Source organism: Clavelina lepadiformis, chromosome 2 (genome assembly GCF_947623445.1).
Source record: "Clavelina lepadiformis chromosome 2, kaClaLepa1.1, whole genome shotgun sequence".
NCBI lineage: Eukaryota > Metazoa > Chordata > Ascidiacea > Aplousobranchia > Clavelinidae > Clavelina > Clavelina lepadiformis.
Genome location: NC_135241.1, coordinates 15,365,685 through 15,384,859, shown reverse-complemented (window position 1 = coordinate 15,384,859; position 19,175 = coordinate 15,365,685). Strand labels below are relative to the sequence as shown.

The 19,175-nt window shown below is 36.5% G+C and overlaps 1 protein-coding gene and 1 non-coding gene across 4 annotated transcripts in view; one reads left to right on the top strand and one right to left on the bottom strand.

Moving 5' to 3' along the window:
• The first annotated feature begins 5,965 nt into the window (after positions 1-5,965).
• The window catches only part of LOC143445429 (E3 ubiquitin-protein ligase HUWE1-like), a 62,216-nt gene continuing 49,006 nt past the window's right edge, over positions 5,966-19,175 (top strand). For all 3 annotated transcript variants that reach the window (XM_076944529.1, XM_076944530.1, XM_076944528.1), the window contains exons 1-5: positions 5,966-6,120; positions 11,531-11,664; positions 14,181-14,343; positions 14,530-14,682; positions 14,766-14,828. In XM_076944529.1, coding sequence (XP_076800644.1) covers positions 6,076-6,120; positions 11,531-11,664; positions 14,181-14,343; positions 14,530-14,682; positions 14,766-14,828 — 558 coding nt within the window. In that variant the 5' untranslated portion in view covers positions 5,966-6,075. The remainder of the gene's footprint in view (positions 6,121-11,530; positions 11,665-14,180; positions 14,344-14,529; positions 14,683-14,765; positions 14,829-19,175) is intronic.
• On the bottom strand, positions 15,780-15,933 carry LOC143447673 (5.8S ribosomal RNA). The gene has a single exon (XR_013114220.1). It is a non-coding gene; the product is annotated as a 5.8S ribosomal RNA (ribosomal RNA).

The window sequence follows — 19,175 nt, the reverse complement described above, 5'->3', positions numbered from 1 at the left end:
ATGGTCATAGTGACATAGTTACCTGTATGGGTTTATAGTCGGCGAGGCAATTAGAGTTCTAACTGAGCACATGCTAAAATGTCTGTGTGACGTCACCAATGGCAGATTGCTGTTTTTCATCAGCACCCTGCTATCAGTGATGTCACGTAGTTGCCGATCGGTATACCACCTTGATGTTGGTGACGTCAGGAAGTTGGTGGTTAGTGGTTTAGAGAGGCAGGGGTCGTAATGAACAGAACAATTCGTTTTCAGATAATGCCCAGCTATTGGTTTGTCCTCAATAGTTGGCAGGCTGTTGTTTTGTATTGTTTAGTTATTAAGTGACTACTTCACCTCAACGTGTGGATAGGTGAAGCCGTGTGTTTTTGAAAACAGACTGTTAGGGTTCTTTTTTGAACAAGTTGTGTAGTGTGACAGTGATAATATTCCCCTAAGCTAATAAAAGTGTGAAATTCAATTAATTAATCATGTCATGTAAATTGTAAGAGCGATCAAATTTGTTATGAACATTAATTAATGCAATGGTTGCAGTGCTTGCATTTCCAGGTTTTTTAGGGTAAATACATTGAGAGACGTGATTGCAAAAAAGTAATCCTATGTGCTGTTGATTGTATTCTTTTTCTTTTTCGCAATCACTTTCAATAAACACCATCCACAGAAACCTAAGATAAATAGTTTATAAACGAGGCAAATAGAAAATAAGGTTCAAATATTTCACATGTATCGGTGGAAAAACTGCTTAAATACCATTCATGCTGGTAAATAGGATGAACAGTAGGCAAAACAAGAGCACAATATTGTACCAAACAGAAAAATGCTTTAAAATTAGATTGCATAATTGACAATTAGTTGTTTCATTGGAAGACCGCAAACAAGCTTGGTACAACACAACACAGTGCGACAAAACCAAAAGCACAAACCTACCCAAAAACTTGTAAACTTTTGCCCAATGAATCACCTCCATGTAATTGCGCTGCGTTTATCAGCCACCGACTGAGCACTTATATTGCCGGTTTTTGTAGCAAAAATAAAATGTTCCATAATTGATGCTAAACCTTCAACAATTTTATTCCAAATCATTTTAAGAACGAGATTCATCAAAGAGAACGCCGATTTACAATAAATAAAAAAGAAAAACTGGTACAAGTTATAATAAACAAACAAAGAAATAAGGCTTCAGTGCACACACGATTTGTTGTCAAAAACTGTCATAGGCTACTTTTAAGTTGGGCCTACCGTCGTACCTGCGCATGTCCTACGGTCAGGGGGAAAAAGAAACAATACTACAAAATAAAGATAGCCTACTATCAGCAATCAATGTGTGCTGTCACCCGATTCGTCAAGAATTAGCTCATAGGAAAGGTAAAAAGGAACGCACGGATTAGCCATTCGTATGAGCTGATGGTAATAATTCCCTCTTTTAAAGTAATTGTTGTAAGGCTAATCTTGTGTCGAATGAGTAATCCAACCGAACAGCTATGTTAGGACCCCGCCTCGACGCTAACGTTTGAATTAAGATTCGACATAAACCCGTTAATGTTGTATCTATGATTGACGCTTGCTGCTGTTCAGTGGTCATTTCAGTAGTTCTAAAATCGGGCAATTGGTACATATAGGCCTTAGGAAAAATCAAAAAAGCTGATTAAAATGCGTGCTTCAATCGGAATGTGCACAACGACTAGCTTGCTAACCAGATCTTGAGCGATGAGAATTCATCGCCAAATGGAAGTCGGGCAAGGACTTCCTCAGTTCTAGGATGAAGATATTGATATGATACCGGATCGACCTTGACAAACCGGTACCCGTCTATGGTATACCATCACCGTGTCTATACCACATGGTAGGCCCTACACAATTCCACGCATGATTGGCTTTAGTTAAAGTTTAACTTTTAGTTCTTGATAAAGCGTCTCTATCTCATCAAAGAAATGAGACGAGTGTTGTCTCATCTGCTGTCCTTCCAATAACAAAAACGGATGTTTCATTGCATTGAAATAGGCCTAAGTTTCTCACGGTAAAGTTAACGCTAGGCATAGCAAAGATTACAGGTACTTCCTCGATTAAGCTTGTTATGTTAATAGCTTGACTATGGCATGTTAGATATCTACCGTTACCTAGGAATGCTAGGATAGCTATAAGCAACCATCTTTCTGACTGCAATGATCAGTATTGCACCGCGGACGATGATCGTACACTGTTACTGTAAGGCCAAGCTGTGTGGAAGGTTTGCCTAGGACCTAGGCAAACTGAACCTGGCGCTGTTAAAGTTTTCAATTATTTCTATTTATAAGCGTTGTTACTGCTTACATTATTATATTGTTTAATTTTCGCCATTGGCTGTCGTGAGCGAAATGTATGGTGCTAACATCGTTATAGCCTAGACTGGTTAATAAGTCAATCATTTTATTAATCGTCAAAAGCGCGGTGAGGACGAAAAAAATCAAGCCGAAAAGGCAAAAAACGTGCTAAAAAATAATTAAGGTAATAATTGCTGGTAACAACTAGCATGGCCACTAAGTTCATTAGTTGAAAATTCCACAAAATCTAAGTTAAAAAAGCGAATTTAAGCAGACTGCGTTTAAGCAATAGGTGATTGAAAATTGCTTCTATCCTGTATATCAGTGGATAGGAAAAGAAAACCTATAGTTGTAAACTCCATCCAGGGCAGGGGCCCGTTTCCTGGTGTCTATAGCACTAATGTAAGGCATTGTTAATAAGCCGGACTGCCTGAGTTTGTACAGCAAAAATGCACACCAACGGTAATCTTTGGGAGATGTGTTGACATTGCTGCTCAAGGTGTCCAATACAACAGGAGGTAGTGCTGAAAGGAAACATTTTAACATTCATGCTTGACGTTTAGCACTTGTAAGAATTCATAACATTGTAGTATTGGACTAATACAATTCATAGACTGAAGATCAAATGTCATCAAGATGGATGTTGTAAATAACATCAATGAAACATCGATGTCACTAGTTTATAACATGGCTTTTCATTGCATTTATAGGCTCAAAATTGCTTTGTTTTTTAAACAATGCATTGACGAAAATATGGTTAATCTTTTTCTTGCATAAAACATCTGGTTTTTGTGTAACAATTGCCTATTGTCAGAGCTTTTTTCTTTGATTTTGTGCCTGTACAGAATGTAAAAGTGTCAACGCAACAAAACCCAGACCTTTTCCATTTGTTTGTCTGGAATAATTTGCAATTAATGATAAATACAGCTTTGGAAAGTGTAAGTGAAACCATGGTTAAATAATAAACAACAAAAGGGTAACGCATTTATTTGTAGACAATTCCTGGGAACTCTTAATGTAGTGTACAAGTATTTGGCAAGAAGTTGGTCAGTCCACTGTCACAAATATTGCACATAATAAGAAATTGCTTTCAAAATAATTTAAAGAAAAACATTGATGCTTTAACCAGTAATTGTACAACATTTGTCTTTTCAAGAATGTGATAATTATGAGCAGGCTTATTAGCCAAGTATGTGTTAAAACTGCCATTGTAGGATAAAAATTTGCCAGTGGACTTGTATGCTAAGCTTGACCTTACTGTAGTTCTGATGCACTCACAGTGGGATAGACAGGGCATTCAGCACATTGATGTAGCGTAGCATGAAGTAATTTTATAATAATTATTTGTCATGATTATGCAGTTGTTGCCAAAATTGTATCACAAATTTGGCCTCCTATTATGACAGAGAGGACAGTCATTATGATGTCACTATCTGAAAACAATATGGTTGATGACTGCTGTGGTTTGTATTAGGCTTGCTAGTAGCGGTAGGCCAACTAAAGTGTTTTCGATAGAACATGTTTCCATAGGTAGGTGATTAGTAGCAGTAAGTTTAAATCGTTCCCGGAGCTGAAGTTGGTTAACATGTAATACTTTAAATTGCTAGACGTAATGCTTTACATACAGGTACATTGTTTGAAGAGGATAGGTGACAGATGAATATAACATGTCAAAAAGGAAAGTTTAACAAGTTCAAATCAGAATTAATTTCTCTGTCTTTGCAAAAAGCAAAGGTAATATGTTTTGGGGATATCAATGAAACGTGGAAGATTAGTGGAATCTCCATATTCATAGTCATGCACTACACCAGTGCTACTCAAACTTTTTAATACAGTGTATCGGCAGCGCACTTTTCGTTATTCGATGTACCAGTAACATGTTTCAAGAAGAAAAACAAACAATAACGAGTCCAATTTCAGTTTGATTAGCTGAAATATCATTTTGCTGTTCAATGTCACTCTCAACAAAATTATTTACAAACATACTCAAATCAATGCTAAACTAAACTGTATTGTGTAATCTAAATTAACTGCCTGCATTTAACTGTAGCTTACTGTTGAAACACAAAGGATAATATTTGTGAAATAAAATTTTATTGTGTCGTAGCAATGCATCCAACTGATACAGCTGATTAAACGTTATCCTGACCTGTAGCAAAGATCTCTATGTCAGTGAATATGACTGGAATTCTGTATTGCTTAAAAGCCTAAGATAGTAATGTAGAATAATGCCGAGAATAAAAAATAACCTGAGCATTAACGTTCCGGCAGTCAACTGCTTGTGTACATGCGCCCACAGGCGTCGGGTGTCAGAAATCGTGCTTGGGTCTGCCGCAGACCCTGGATTTGTTACGTACAAACTCGACAAAGCAGAAAGTCGAACTTTGCGGTTGCAATGCGCTCATAAAGAGAATACAATCGGGTTTTCATTAATTCATTTCACTTTCACCATTGTTATTTTGGATCTTATACTGAATCTGTAATTCTGGAAATTGGCATAACACAGCAATTGCCTTTTTGCTACGAAATGCGTGAGACATGGAAAAAGACCACTTTTTGTGAACAACATGATTAGATACAATTTATTCGTCATAAATTAAAAGCTTTTTGTAAAAATGTATGGTGTGATCGGTATCAGAATCGGGTCTTATAATTATCCTACCAGCAATACTACTTTTCCTTTTCTAGATTTTTTTACCAACATTTGGCAAGTTACTGTTAATAATAAAAAATGTGTGCCCATAATTGCATCACTTGTGTTGTCAAGCATAACTTAAATTAGCGTATCAACAGTGGTACATCTTTAGCTTTGTGACTGATACGAGTTTATAATATCCAACTTGTTCAATGCTGTTTTGAGTATTTTGCAAAAAATGAAACATTGAAAGCGGATAAACAACCTGCTGCTTCAAACTGTTTTATCTCTGCGATTAACCGCATTTTTAGTACTTCCTACGATCGTCATTTTATAAGACGTCACTTCGTACATACAATATTACATAGTAGGGATGGGCCGATGCGAACCCAAACCCGAATAGATTCGCCGAATATCGCCTTTATGGAAGATTCGGGCGAACACGAATACCAACAATGGCGAAACCGAATACAATATTATTTATAAATTTACTGATATTCGTAAAAAATGATGATCTAGTTTCCCGACAATGCTAAACTATAGTCAGCAGTACAGTACTTACAATGAAGGTCGATTTCCTAACGATTTTGCTTTTTCGATCGTTTTTTAAACACTATTTTTCGAAAGAAAGCGATTTGTTTATCGATTACATCATTTTAGAAGCTAGACTTGACAACTTTTGGAGGAAATTTTATTGTTTGGTTCTCATACGAATAGATTCGGGATTCGTTCGTGTCGACCTTCATGATATTCGGGTTCGCACGAACCCGAATAATCTTCCTCACGGCACATCCCTATTACATAGTCAAGAAACGGTGCTACGCTCCATACTTATCTGTGTTGCAATTAACAAGCGGATTGCACCACAAGTTGCATAGGGAAATCTCCATATTTGAAAATCTAGGTTTTGAGGTTTGACAGACTCAAATATTTTCAAAACTTGAAAACCTATGCCGTTACCGGTTTGCATGTCAGAATTTGAGTAACACTACACTAATTAAGAAGATACTTAGTATGTTGTAATATTTTTTTGTTGTTGGTGAACTGCTATAGTCTTATTGCTAAATGATGTATATATATTAAATGTAGTTTAAGTTTAGTTGTTATATTTGAAATATGAAAATTTTGGACAACTGAAGAAAAATGAAAATCGACCGAAGCAAATTAAAAAAGTGTGCAACTGAAGTGGTAAGTTACTCTAAAGCAGGCATCACCAAACTTTTTTCACAAAGGGCGAGAATCTTGAATACTGACGATCGCAGACTAAATTCCCACTTTGATCAATAGGCTACCATACAATAAGCTCATTTGTGATTCAGTGAGGTGGGCCGGACAAATTAGTCTTGCGGACCGTAGTTTGGTGACCCCTGCTCTGAAGCTATTCACAGTATGTGTAGTGCCAGGACCTGTTTCCATTAATTGCATTATTACATGATGAAAGTATTTAACATAGGTTTTGTGATAGTGCTCCAAAATACACAAGTATATACAAAAAACTGTTCATATGCCTCAACATTTAGCACAGCGTTTTTGACATTCATGAACTCCTTTGGATATGATCACTTTTCTTAATCCAACCGTTCAATTTAGTATGATTTTGGTTTACTTAAAACTCCTGTTTAATAATTTTGGCCTCTCATCAGTTAGAATCTTATTACGATAAAACAAGGTAATGAGATTAATATTTTCTGATATAAAATAATTAGTTGTCCACAAGGCAATGAAATACTGCAACAGCATTTTTAAAAAATTTCTATCTGGGCGATTGTTAATGCTACAAACGCATCTGTCCAAGCGATGTTAATTCGTTATTTTTGTCAACTAGGGAAATGTTACAATCAAAGCCAGATATTTTTAATCACAATAATGTTGAGTTTGCATGTCAAAAGTATAAACATGTAGGTAAAACAATCAGACAAACATGATAAAATACCTAGTTGACTAGGCCTTTAACACCAAAAAAATTATAAAAGTTACATTTTGGTTAAAGTACAAAACATGGACCACAAGAATCTTAACATTATTACGTACAATCTAGAATACCAAAAATTAACAGACACGAATAAATCACCAGATAGAGTAAGAGAGATCCCACTACTTGAGTGTGGTTGCGAAAGTTCGCATGACATCAGAACTGTGCTTAGTTTGAGACAACCCTAACTTTCAATTGGCCCGGGAACATCCCCATCAAGAATTTTCTACATTTGCCATTGTATGATACTTTTGTCATTAAAAGTATTTTGTAAAAGACATGTTATGTTATCAGGTAACACAATTAACGGTAATACAGTACATTGGAGTACAACTTTACGGTAATTTATATTTCTTTCAAATATTTTTAATAACACATGGCTAGTTAATATTGTGTTACATGTTGTCAAGCATGACATACATTGGCGTCACATAAAATGTTAATACTGTTCGGCTTTAGCTTTGCTACTAACACGTCCAATTTGTTCAACATTGTTGCTAGTATTTGGCAAAATATGAATCATTGAAAGCTTGATAAACAACCTATGGTTTTATTTTTGCAATTGAAAGGGAATATCAAATTTTACAATATCGAATCCCTGAGAACTGAATCCAAAGCTATTCGGTTCTTGTTTTTTTGAACCGATATTATTCAGTTTACAATCAGTGCCCACAGAAGTTTTGATTTATCTTCTATAATCTTTTTGAAGACGATTATTACACACAATTTCACTCAACGCGATGGTTACTACTATACACAAACACTTAAATTATTGTAAGTACAAAAGTATTTTTAAAATCGTGACGGCGATTAATGCATAGAATCACAGGAAAGGAAAAAGTGGCAGGTGTATATGCGAGAGCACTTGCGTTTGAATAAGTTGGTGATAAGAGGAATGAACGCAAACACAACGGTCATTGTTGAAAAAGGCAATCAAGGAACATTTGAACACCTAAACGATTTGTTTTGAGAAACACAATTGTATAGAATTGCATGAAAGTTGGTTTTCAATTACACCTTGCCTTATGAATTTGTTGCTACGCTAGGTTTATTGACATTTGCACGGTGATGCATAATTCACTGCAACGATACGATAAGAAAATATTTAAAGTCCGTGTAGCTCAGCTTTCAGTTAGAAACTAATCAAATTAATATGAAGAACTTGTAAGAAGTTTTGCTTTAGCAGCCAAAATGAAACTACTTGCCAATACTACAAAGCCGTCGTTGTAACACATCAGGTGATTTAGATAGGCGATATTAGAAACCGACCTTTCTGGAAGTTGCTTAATAAGAATGCAGACGAAGACACACGAGATAAAACAGCAACATATGTGAAGTTGACCAGACGTTCCAGTTAAAGATTACGTCTACAATATTTATGATCATAATTTATTGTTTTTTTTATATAATTGATTTATTACACTGGCCAACAAAAAAATTTTGGCATGGAAGGTAAGAACGATTTTAGGGTATATCAGGGGCGCTGAGCTCGAAAATGCCATTAGTTTTTGCAAATTGGCTCTAGTTTTTAAGATATTAGCGAATTTTGATATTTTTGGTACCTTTTAATTTTGAACGTAGGTTGCATTTTATCTTAAGGAACAGCCTATATTAAATGTTGTTGTAAGTCTATCTGCACTAAAACCACAAGAATGAGCAAAAGCTAAAGACACAATGAGATTAGCTAAATGAAGAAGTGCTGCATAAGTCTATTCTTTTCTGTATATTCAACACAAAAAATGCCCCATTTATTCGTCTTTTCAACAGATTCTCTTAACATATTGCAATGTGTGAGACTAAGCTTCCAATACCACATTAAAACTTGCTTGAAGTGAACAATAAATAGCAGTAATTTGGTAATAACAAACCAAGTATGCCTAAGCCAACACAAGAAAGACGACAATTTGTAAAAACAGACGAAATAAACAAGCAATCAATTTTTTTATTTGCCACGGAGTATTCAAAACAAAACACTATACGAAAAAATATACCCATCTCAGGATGTGCATTAGTGAAGTTCTTAGATGCACTCTAGTTAATTACTCAAATTAGCTTAAAGTCATCTGCAGGAAAGTTCTCTTGTACGACTTTCGCCTGTAGTCTGGTTGTGGACAGCTTCGCATTAGGCCCCAGCAGTAATCTGCCATCATGTGAGTATCACATCTACCTTGATATCTTGGTGAAACCTTTCACCTTGTTCCTCACTCATATTTCCAAGGTTTTCAGGGAAGCGATCCAAGTAACTGAATAGATAGTGAACTTTTATGCTCATCCTTGATCCAAGAGCTTGAAAGTTTGTAAGCTTTACTTCTATGAGATCCACATAGTTGCTTGCTTTTGTGTTTCCAAGAAATCCTTTTACAACTGCAACGAAAGAGTGCCAGGCTGCCTTCTCAACTTCAGTCATATGTGATGGAAAAACTTAATATTAAATTAATTTTCGTATTCGTGGCCCATCAAAAATTCCTGCTTTCAGCATTTCAATACTAAGACCAGGAAATACTTTGCACAGGTGATCAAAACAAGCACCATCTTTATCTAATCTAAGGCCTTGACAAATTGTTTCATCAAACCCAGTTTGATGTGCAATGTGGGTAAAATGATGCGATCACAAATCACCAAAGGTTCATTTACAATGTTTTTATCTTCGTGCACAAGCTGTTCACGTATGGACCATTCCTTTTTAATCCAGCGTTGATCAGTGGCCCGACTATCCCAGTAACAAATAAAGCAGGGATACTTGGTGTAGCCGCCTTGTTGTCCTAAGAAAAAGTTGAACATTTTCAAATCAACGCATATCTCCCAGTTATGCTCAGTATAAGAAAGTTTCTTCAAGATCATCTTTACACTTTGGTAGTGTTCCTTTAAAACGACTGAGTGGCCAATTGGAACACAGGCAAACTTATTTTCGTTGTGAAGTAGCACACATTTCAAGCCTTTTTTGGAGCTGTCAATGAATGACCTCCATTCTTCTGGTTTATACTCAAGTAGACCCATAGATGAAAGAAGTCCTTCGATGTTTTTACAGTACACAAAATTATCTTCTTGAGAGAAAAATTGCATTAACATTTCTTCTCTGTCCCGGTAAAACGTTATTTTTGTTGCCGAATCAAGAATGTTATGCTATGTGTTGATGTTAAGGCTTATGTTAGTGCTTGATGGGAGATGATATAAACTAATCTAAGGTCTTATTTACCTCTCAAGCGAGAAATTTGTGCCAGACAACTCAACATTTGGGCAAAACTAAATAGCTGCTTCACATGGCTTCAGTTTTTGTTAACCTACGTTACTCACTAGCATACATTTGTAACTTTTCATGGCGTATTTAGGAAAAAGCAATATCTCAAAAACTAGAGCCAATTCAGCAAAAGTAATGGCATTTTCGAACTCAGCGCCCCTGATATACCCCTACATCGATCTAACATATCATGCCTTTTGAAAAAAATTTTTTTTTTGTTGGCCTGTGTTATCGTTAGATAAATGTTTTTGTTTTAGTTAGATAAATTTACTCTGATCATAGTGTAAATTTTTTGAAACATGCCCAAATTAACTATTCTCTGTTACTAAAATAGATAAAGTTCTAACAGCTAACCTCTCGTAGTCTCTCATACCAGATATTTGTGAAAAACAAGTGTAATTGTTATTGGATTAGAACAGTTACTCGAAATTGTGGATTCGAAAAGAAATAATTGTAGAATAGTAAATTATTCTACAGTACTTTGCACATCCCTAACAATCGATCACATTTATGGCACTGCAGGTCGCAATGATCGTCTTTTTACCTGACGTTACTTTGTACATGCGACGTTATGTAGTTACGCTGCTACGCCCTACACTTATCTGTGTTTGCAATTAACAAGCGGATGGTACCATGACCAATAACGCAGGTTATTGGCCACATGCTAATTGCAAAACTGCAATGTTTTCAGCAGCAACACATTGCACTTGGATAGTACAAATAGCAAAAAATATCATTATGACATCATATTGAGAATCATCTGTAGGAAATTACCAGTAAACATTGGTAATTCACATCGAAAATAGTATCCCAAGAATTGGTGAGATAAATCATAAACTTTATCATATAATTCATACCTTATAAAATTGTTTAAGAATGATGATGTGTCCAGTTTGTTTTAATTAAATAACTACCAACGCTACTCCACAAAGCTTCCTAGCTCTGCCATCAGGTAATACTCAAGTAAAGCTATGGTATAAACTGACACACTTCAGCTCGTACTGATGTAGTGTGACTTCTATACTAAAAAGGTTTTATTCTAACCTTGTTCGTATTTGAATCAGTTTAATGTGTTTATGTTATGGAGAAGGTCGTTTTCAGTTTCATTAAACCATTAAGTTAAGTTTTATATGGAATTTATTCTGTGTGCTATCTGGGAAGGACAAGCAGCTTCCTACAAGGAAGCTTCCTTGCAAGGAGTTAGCATTCAGTCTACAACAAAATGCAATCGGATACTGTTCTGGTTTATGTGTTATGTTTTGGTTAATTTGTACAGTACTAGTAAAAAATTATTATACTGCAGTAATGCAGTTACATTACTTGCACATAATGTTCAATCCTTTTGTTAGTAGAAAATATTCTTGTTTTCAGTTTTTTTATTTTTTCAGCCTGCAGACTGCAAAGTCCTAATTGACAAATTAAGGTCATGCTCAGATGATGAACTCCTTTCAGTTTTAGAGCAAACAGTGAGCTGGACAGTTGGAAAATGTGAACTCTATCATTGGGTTGATGTATTAGACAGGTATCACTATTCATTATCTGTCATGATTTTTGTTAGATTAAAGCTTTTCATACATATGCATACCCAATTTAATCTCACTGTCTTTGTCACTTCAAAGATGAAACAAATGGGCAACTGTTAACTGAACCGCGTAGTTGTGTTTTAAATAACTTTGAATAGGTGTTTTATTTTATGCATAGTGACATCATTATACTGCTATTTTGCTGTAGTGTCTAACAGTTTGTTTCGGTTGTTTATTCAATTGTAACTAAACTGCACTAGAATGTAAAGTACAGTAAACTTTTGCAATATATTCTTCATTCTTTATGGCAATATCACAAACAGTTTCAAAAAAAAAAAGATTAAGATTGGACGTAAGCAAATTTATCTTTCCATTCTTGTACCGAAACATTTATCAATAATGAAAATGTGCAACAATTTCTATTATTAAACTTTTCTGGTACACGTGTTTGTAATAAAGCAAACCGTGTCAAATAAAATAGTGTTGTTTGGAAATAACTAACCAACAACCATTACCGTTATAATTATATGTATATATATATATATACATATATATATATATACATAGCAGAACAGAAGAAGCCATTACATGTAAATATAATATATGCATTGCCGGTCAAATCTACCATATTAATATTGATTTTGCACAAAGCATTGGGTAATTGTATTGAATCAAAAATGAAATACAAATCTGTTGTATTTGTTGAAAATTAGTGTAGCCCAAACATACCCTTACAATGTACTGTATTATTGTATTTGTTAATGCATTTATTTACCAATTTACACACCAACAACAACTGTAAAGCCTAAATTTGATCGTTCACCTTCACGCATAAGAGTAGTGCATTTTTATTTAAAATAATGTTCTTGTTCTTATGTGCAGTCTAGAGCTAAACTTTGTCATCAAATGTTAAGATAAATTTTTTCTTTCTTATCTATCATACATTGTCGAAAATGGTGCAGCCATCAGCAAACAGTAACAGTCTGTTTAAGTGTTAACATTGCCATGCGTGCTAGAACTCTGCTTTCCGTTTTCTTGGTAAAAGTTAAGTTTGTAACTGTTATAATTTACTATTTACTTATCGCTGTAATTAACACAAAAAAACGATTATTGGTAAAGGTGAGTCCTATATTCACTAGAAATGTTGGGGTTGGAAAGTTAAGGTTCTCCTGTTCTGAACCTATGACACTGATAACTGGTAGTAGGACCATTTCCTTTCTCTCAACCACCTTTAGCCTTGGCTCTATGCCTCCTGATTTTATAACAACCTGGGTGAAGTCCACTAAGCATTAAATTTTTTTAAAAACGTCTTTGCTTGGTTAACTGTCTGACAAGTATTCTTGTGTTTAAGTTCAGCTTGTTTTAGTACTTGCCCCTCACTTTAAATTCAAACAATATTTTGATATTTTGCAATATCAATAGAAAAAGAGCAAATCCGAAAATTATTCTTAAAGTGAGGGGCAATTCCAAAAATGGTCTTAAATCGAAGAGTAGTTGTTAGTAAATATAATGGGGAAAGGATTTGTACTAATATGTAGTGGTTAAACAGTTATAGCCACAAAAAGTGGCAAAAATGCACAAAGTTAAATTGCCTAATTATGATGAAAATGGCGGCTCATATGACGTCACAATAACAGAAACAATATGGATGACTCAGGTATTTTGATCAAGTATGAACAGAATGTTCAGTGTGGCCAACAAGTAAACAGTAATAGTTATAATAATAGAGTTCTTGGCTGTATATCAGGAACATTTTTCGTTACATAAGCCTAAACTAGTTTATTGTTGGTGTAGTTGTACTGGTTAATGTAAATGCTAATCTACAAGACAGTTCAGTCTTGGCTGTTGGCTCTGACCTAGTTTGGTACAGCTTTTCTGGTAACTGCGGTAAAAACAAGAATGCTTTACCAGTTGATGTATTTCTTCTTCGTTTTCTCAGTTTTGATCTTTCTTGCGATAACTCGCTCAAATAACATCGGATGTTCTTGAAATTTGGCATGTAGATGGGGTTTAATAAAATCTCAAACAAGTTCATATATCAGCTTGATTACATGACTACTTTTGTGAGAAATCCCCGAAAACTTTCAAATTTTTGCACAGCTTCAAGCTTGTCCCCCACTTCAGGCATCTAAAACATAATGAATAAGAGGGAAATAATGAACCAAATTAAAGTTGTCCATTTTTTTGTTTGCATTTGTTTTGATGTTGTCTTTATTCTTTTGAAATATTGTAGTGCCTGATAATTTCATGCTTGTAGTAGTTTTGGCTCCAGTTGATTAGTTTCCTCGAAAGTTACGATTTCTCATTTGTTTAAAAAATGCCAGTGTTTTATTTTAAGAGTTTACTGGTTTTTCTTTTTTACAATTTCTCAGTTTTGTTAAGTGTATATTTACAGCAATTTAAAAATTGTAGTTTAAAAGACAGACTGCTTGTGTTGTGTTAATCGCATATATGATACTGGTATTTAAAAAAGATAACGCGGTGTAATACATTCACATATATAATATTTTTGTAGATTTGATGATATCTTGTCCTCAGCTGCCAGTACAGGTGACACAAACTGGCTTCTGGCAATCAACACTAACAAGCGCTTGCAGGATTTAACATTATCGGTTTTGCATTTTACGTCTTTACTTATTGAGTACAGCTTTTCACGCCACTCCTACAGTTCCGTCGAAGTGAGATTTATATACATTTAAAAAAGTAGTATAAAATATATTATTGATTTGCAGTATTGATTGAGCTCGCTAAGTTATGTGTCCCAAGATTTTATTTTGTGCTTTGTATTTGAAAAGTTTTATTTTTTATATTTGTGTATTTAATTTGTATAAAACTATGGTTGATGTGCATATTTTATATTTTAGCATCTCATATCACTCCTCTCTTCATCAAGTTTGGATGTCATTCTTTCTGTTTTAAATCTTCTGTATGTCTTCAGTAAACGCTCCAACTTTTTATCACGGCTTGCTGAAAAGCAGAGGTTGCCTTTGCTAAAACGACTTGCATATTTAGCAGAGGTATGAATGGTCATTGCTTATGTGATTGCATAAATGCAAATTAAAGGCAGTATTTTTAATGAAACCCTTTTTTTAATTTTTAGAGCTGGGGTGGCAAAGAAAATGGATTTGGTTTAGCAGAGTCATGCCTGAATCAACCAGTGTCTGTAAGTTACAACCTCAGTGTTAGTTATTTTTTAAGTTAGAGCTTCTCAAACTTTCTTTGTTCTTTGTTCCCATTTTAGAAAAGAAAGTTTTTATTCAACCCCTAGCCCCGATCATTAACATGTAGGGTAGCCTACACATTAGTGGTATTAAAATAATAAACGCCCCATCACAAATCTTGAGTGTTTTTTTTGTCTATGGCGAAATCATACAAATGCACACAATCAACGAAAATGTACGGTAATAAAAAAGCTGTGCAATGGAAACAGTGAAGCGAATAAAAACTAACAAAAAACAATTCAATTTATAACAGTTGAATTTGTTTCACTACCCATAGTTTGAGAAACCCTGATTTAAGTGGCATGATTTTGTACCAATACAGTACTTCCTCGATTATCCGGTCAAGTTGGGTCAATATTTTCAAAAATCTGACCGGATAAGCAAAAAAAACGGATAATTGAATTTGTATTTTTACCGAGCACGCACGCAAATCGCCGCCATGGGCCTGACACCCGCTATGGGACGATCAGATCGATCAGAAGGACGCGGGCGATCCGCGACGCGCGCAAGACGAATTCTATACGCCACAATTCCGGAGCGCTCCAAAAGCGACCGGATTCGGCGATGGGCTCATCCCGCTTCACTCGCCGTTACTGAGGGAATCCTCGTTAGTTTCTTTTCCTCCGCTTAGTAATATGCTTAAATTCAGCGGGTAGTCTCGTCCGACCTCAGGCCGAAATGTAAGAGACGTCACACGTGCCGAGGATCGACGACGTTCGCGATCGATCGCGGCGACTTGGCGAAACGAGGACACCTCTTCGAGGTCGATCCGCCGCCGCGCTCTCCGATCGCGTGCCGGACCCTTGCTGACTTCGACGGGACGGCGGAGACACAGGTCTCCGTCCGACTCCGCATTCGCCCGGGCGACGGGCGCGCCGGGATTGCTTTTCAGACGACCCTGAGGCGGGCGTGGTCCCGGGATTAACCCGAGGCCGCAATTCGCGTTCAGAACGTCGATGCTCAATGTGTCCTGCAATTCACACTAATTCACGCAGCTAGCTGCGTCCTTCATCGACTCGCGAGCCGAGTGATCCACCGCCAAGAGCCATCATCGTTTATCGTTTCAGCTTCTACGAAGCAGTCACAGGTTTGAATGTGAGCGCTGAGCGGACGATCTGACGACCGTCACTTGAAACCGCGGGGGTACTCGACGCCCGTGAAAGATTTGTGCCTTGTCGAGCGCCTCAACGGGCGCGTCTTGACCTCGACAAGCGCGAGAGGCGGCCGGTTTCCCGGCGACGCCGCCGCAGCTCGAGCGGGAGCCTCCGTTCGTTTCGATAATGATCCTTCCGCAGGTTCACCTACGGAAACCTTGTTACGACTTTTACTTCCTCTAAATGATCAAGTTAGATCGTCTTTTCGGACACCGGTTCGGCCGTTGCCAGCCGCTCCGGGTCCAATCGGAGGACCTCACTAAACCATTCAATCGGTAGTAGCTATGGCGGCGGTTCAACGTCAATTGAAAAATAAAAACCAGAGTAATCTCACGCATATGATAGTTGCAAGTGCAATCATGCGAAGTAAAACGACCTCCCAAAGTCATTGATCACCTGGCCGGATAATCGAATGCCGGTTAAACGAGGGACGGATAATCGAGGAAGTACTGTATATGCAATTATTGTGCTTTGAGCAATTTTTTATATTGTTAAAATTCTGTACTACCGATACCTACAATTTCTAGTCTCTTTTTCTTTTTTAGTTATTCTAATTAGGCTTTAGTCTGTTTGAGAAATCCTTGCCTAAGTTTTGATGTATTTGTTCAACCATAATTGCTAAATCGTATCAGTAGCTTTATTTTTAAATGTGTTTAAAAAATGTTTTTATGATACGTTTCTGATAATGCATGTAAGTTCAAGTTCAGGGTGAAAAGAAACTGGTTGCCAGCTTGCACGTTAAATAAGAATGTACAGTACATCCCCCAATAGTGTGAAACTTTAATTGATCGTTAATATAAAGATTTTGATATCATATAAATGCGAAATTGCACTTGTTTAATGTAACATAACAACCTAACGACATCTTTAATATAATTGAGTTGTTAAAAAAGTCAAATGATGGACATGTTGCTTATGATGCATTTCATCAAGTTTTCTGCACTATTCAAAGTCTGTTCAAAAAGTATCCAACCTTTTCTCTTCTCTGGAAAAGTAGTGCCACCTGTGCCAAGTTTTTTTTGGGGCATTGTTACGTCACTATTACTCCATCTGTGTGAATTGTTTCAAGCCAATCGACCATGTCATTCTCTCTGTGTTAAGCATTAAATCCAGGTATATAACATGTGCCCGTCAAATTTTTTTTCACGCAAAATCCCATTTCAATGTTTGTCAAAAGCTTGGTGATAGTCAAACTGAAACAATTCGAAAGATTCAGCAGGTTTTTGGAGATAAAACCTCAAGCCCAACTCAGAAAAAGAAATGGTTTAATCGCTTCAAAGATGGTCAAATGTCAGTGGAGAGCGAGCCACGCTCAGGGAGGCCATCCACAAGCTGAAACGAGGAGGTGATTGAGAAGGTTCGCTAATTAGCACTGGAAGATCGTCGTTTAACAGCACGAGAAATCGTTGCAGATGTGGGAATAAGCACGAGTTCAGTTCATTCCATCTCAATCAGAATTTGCACCTGCAGAGAGTGTCGGTGAAATTTGTTCCCAAGCTGCTTACGGAGCAACAGAAGGAACTTCGGAAGGAAATTGCCCAGGACATGATGAATTGTGCAAACCATGGCCCAGAATTTATGAAGACTGTCATCACTGGCGATGAAACGTAGGTTTGTGGTTACGGCCCAGAAACCAAGTTTCAATCCTCACAATGGAAACACGTGGAATCTCCAAGGCCCAAAAAAGCACAACAAGTTCGCAGCAATGTGAAAGTAATGATGACCTGTTTTTTTGATTTCTGCGGCATTGTGCACCATGAGTATGCACTAGAAGGCCAGACAATCAACAAAGGTAACTATTTGGAAGTTCTACATCGCCTTCGTGAAGCTGTGCGAAGAAAGCGGCCAGAGGTTTGGGCAGCAAAGAATTTTCGACTTCACTGCGCCAATGCACCCACTCGTTCGCCGGGCTCCTTACACTCCAGACTTGGCACCATGTGATTTTTGGCTTTTTCCCAAGTTTACAGCCATCTAAAAGAGACACGATTTCAGTCACGAGAAGAAATTATAGTAAAATCGACGGAGGAGCTATGGAGCATTCTGGAGGAGCAATTCAAGAGATGTTTCCAGAAGTTGAAGAAGCTCTGGGAAAAGTGTGTGGGCCGCCAAGGGGCTTGTTTTGAAGGAGATTAAATAAAATTTGTGAAATTCATTGTTTTGTCTGTTTTATACCAAAAGGTCGCATACTTTTCGAACAGACCTCGTGTATATGTATATCTTAACCTTTTATGTTTTCTCTAAGTGTGTCATGTCAAATAAATTTTTATGCATGGAAGTATATATTTTCTATTAAATAATATATATTTCCTCATAAAACAAGTTGAACTTAACTCAAAGAAGCGTTGTCAGTAATTATCCTTGACAAAGAATTGTCAATAAAATTTCGTAGTTTATCATATATTGCTGTAAAGATGTCACAATTTTGTAGTTACTTATGACATCTGACATGGCAATTATGGCATCACAATAGAAAATCCGTGTGCATGAAGTTGGCCTTTAGAGCGAGTATGAATAGAAAGTTTCATGCCAGGTTACAATAATACGTAGTTTACTATTATATGTACTTAGTGCGTAATAGAGATACAGCTTGACACTGTTAATCTAGACACTTTATGGTGTTGAAAAAAATGTTTAGTGAGGTGTCCTTATAACCAAAATTGAAGAAATATAACATGAAATTGTGTACGGAGCGTTACACTAAGCTGACTATAGTGGAAACCGCTTTAGTTTACTCTTTAAAGCAGAGGTGTGCAACATACCGCCTGTGGGCCAGAACGCGACCCACGGTACCTACTTACGTGGCTCGCCTCCCACACAGACTTCATCAAGTAGACCAATGGTTCTCAAACTGTGCGTCGCGACGCCCTGGTGCGTCATTTTAATTTTCTAAGAGTGTCACACAATAATTCTATTTCGTAGCTAACCTTATATCGGCTCATAGCAATATATAATTTTGTTGCACAATAATTTACTATCTCCTGACACATGAATTCGAACTCTCCCAAGATTCGATGAACTTTGCGAAAGCAAGCAAGGCCAAACATCACATTAAATGACATTCTTTTTTAGTCATATTTCATATTTCATTTTTTGTTTTATTTTTATTTTCAATTTTATTTCTTTGTTTTCTTTTTT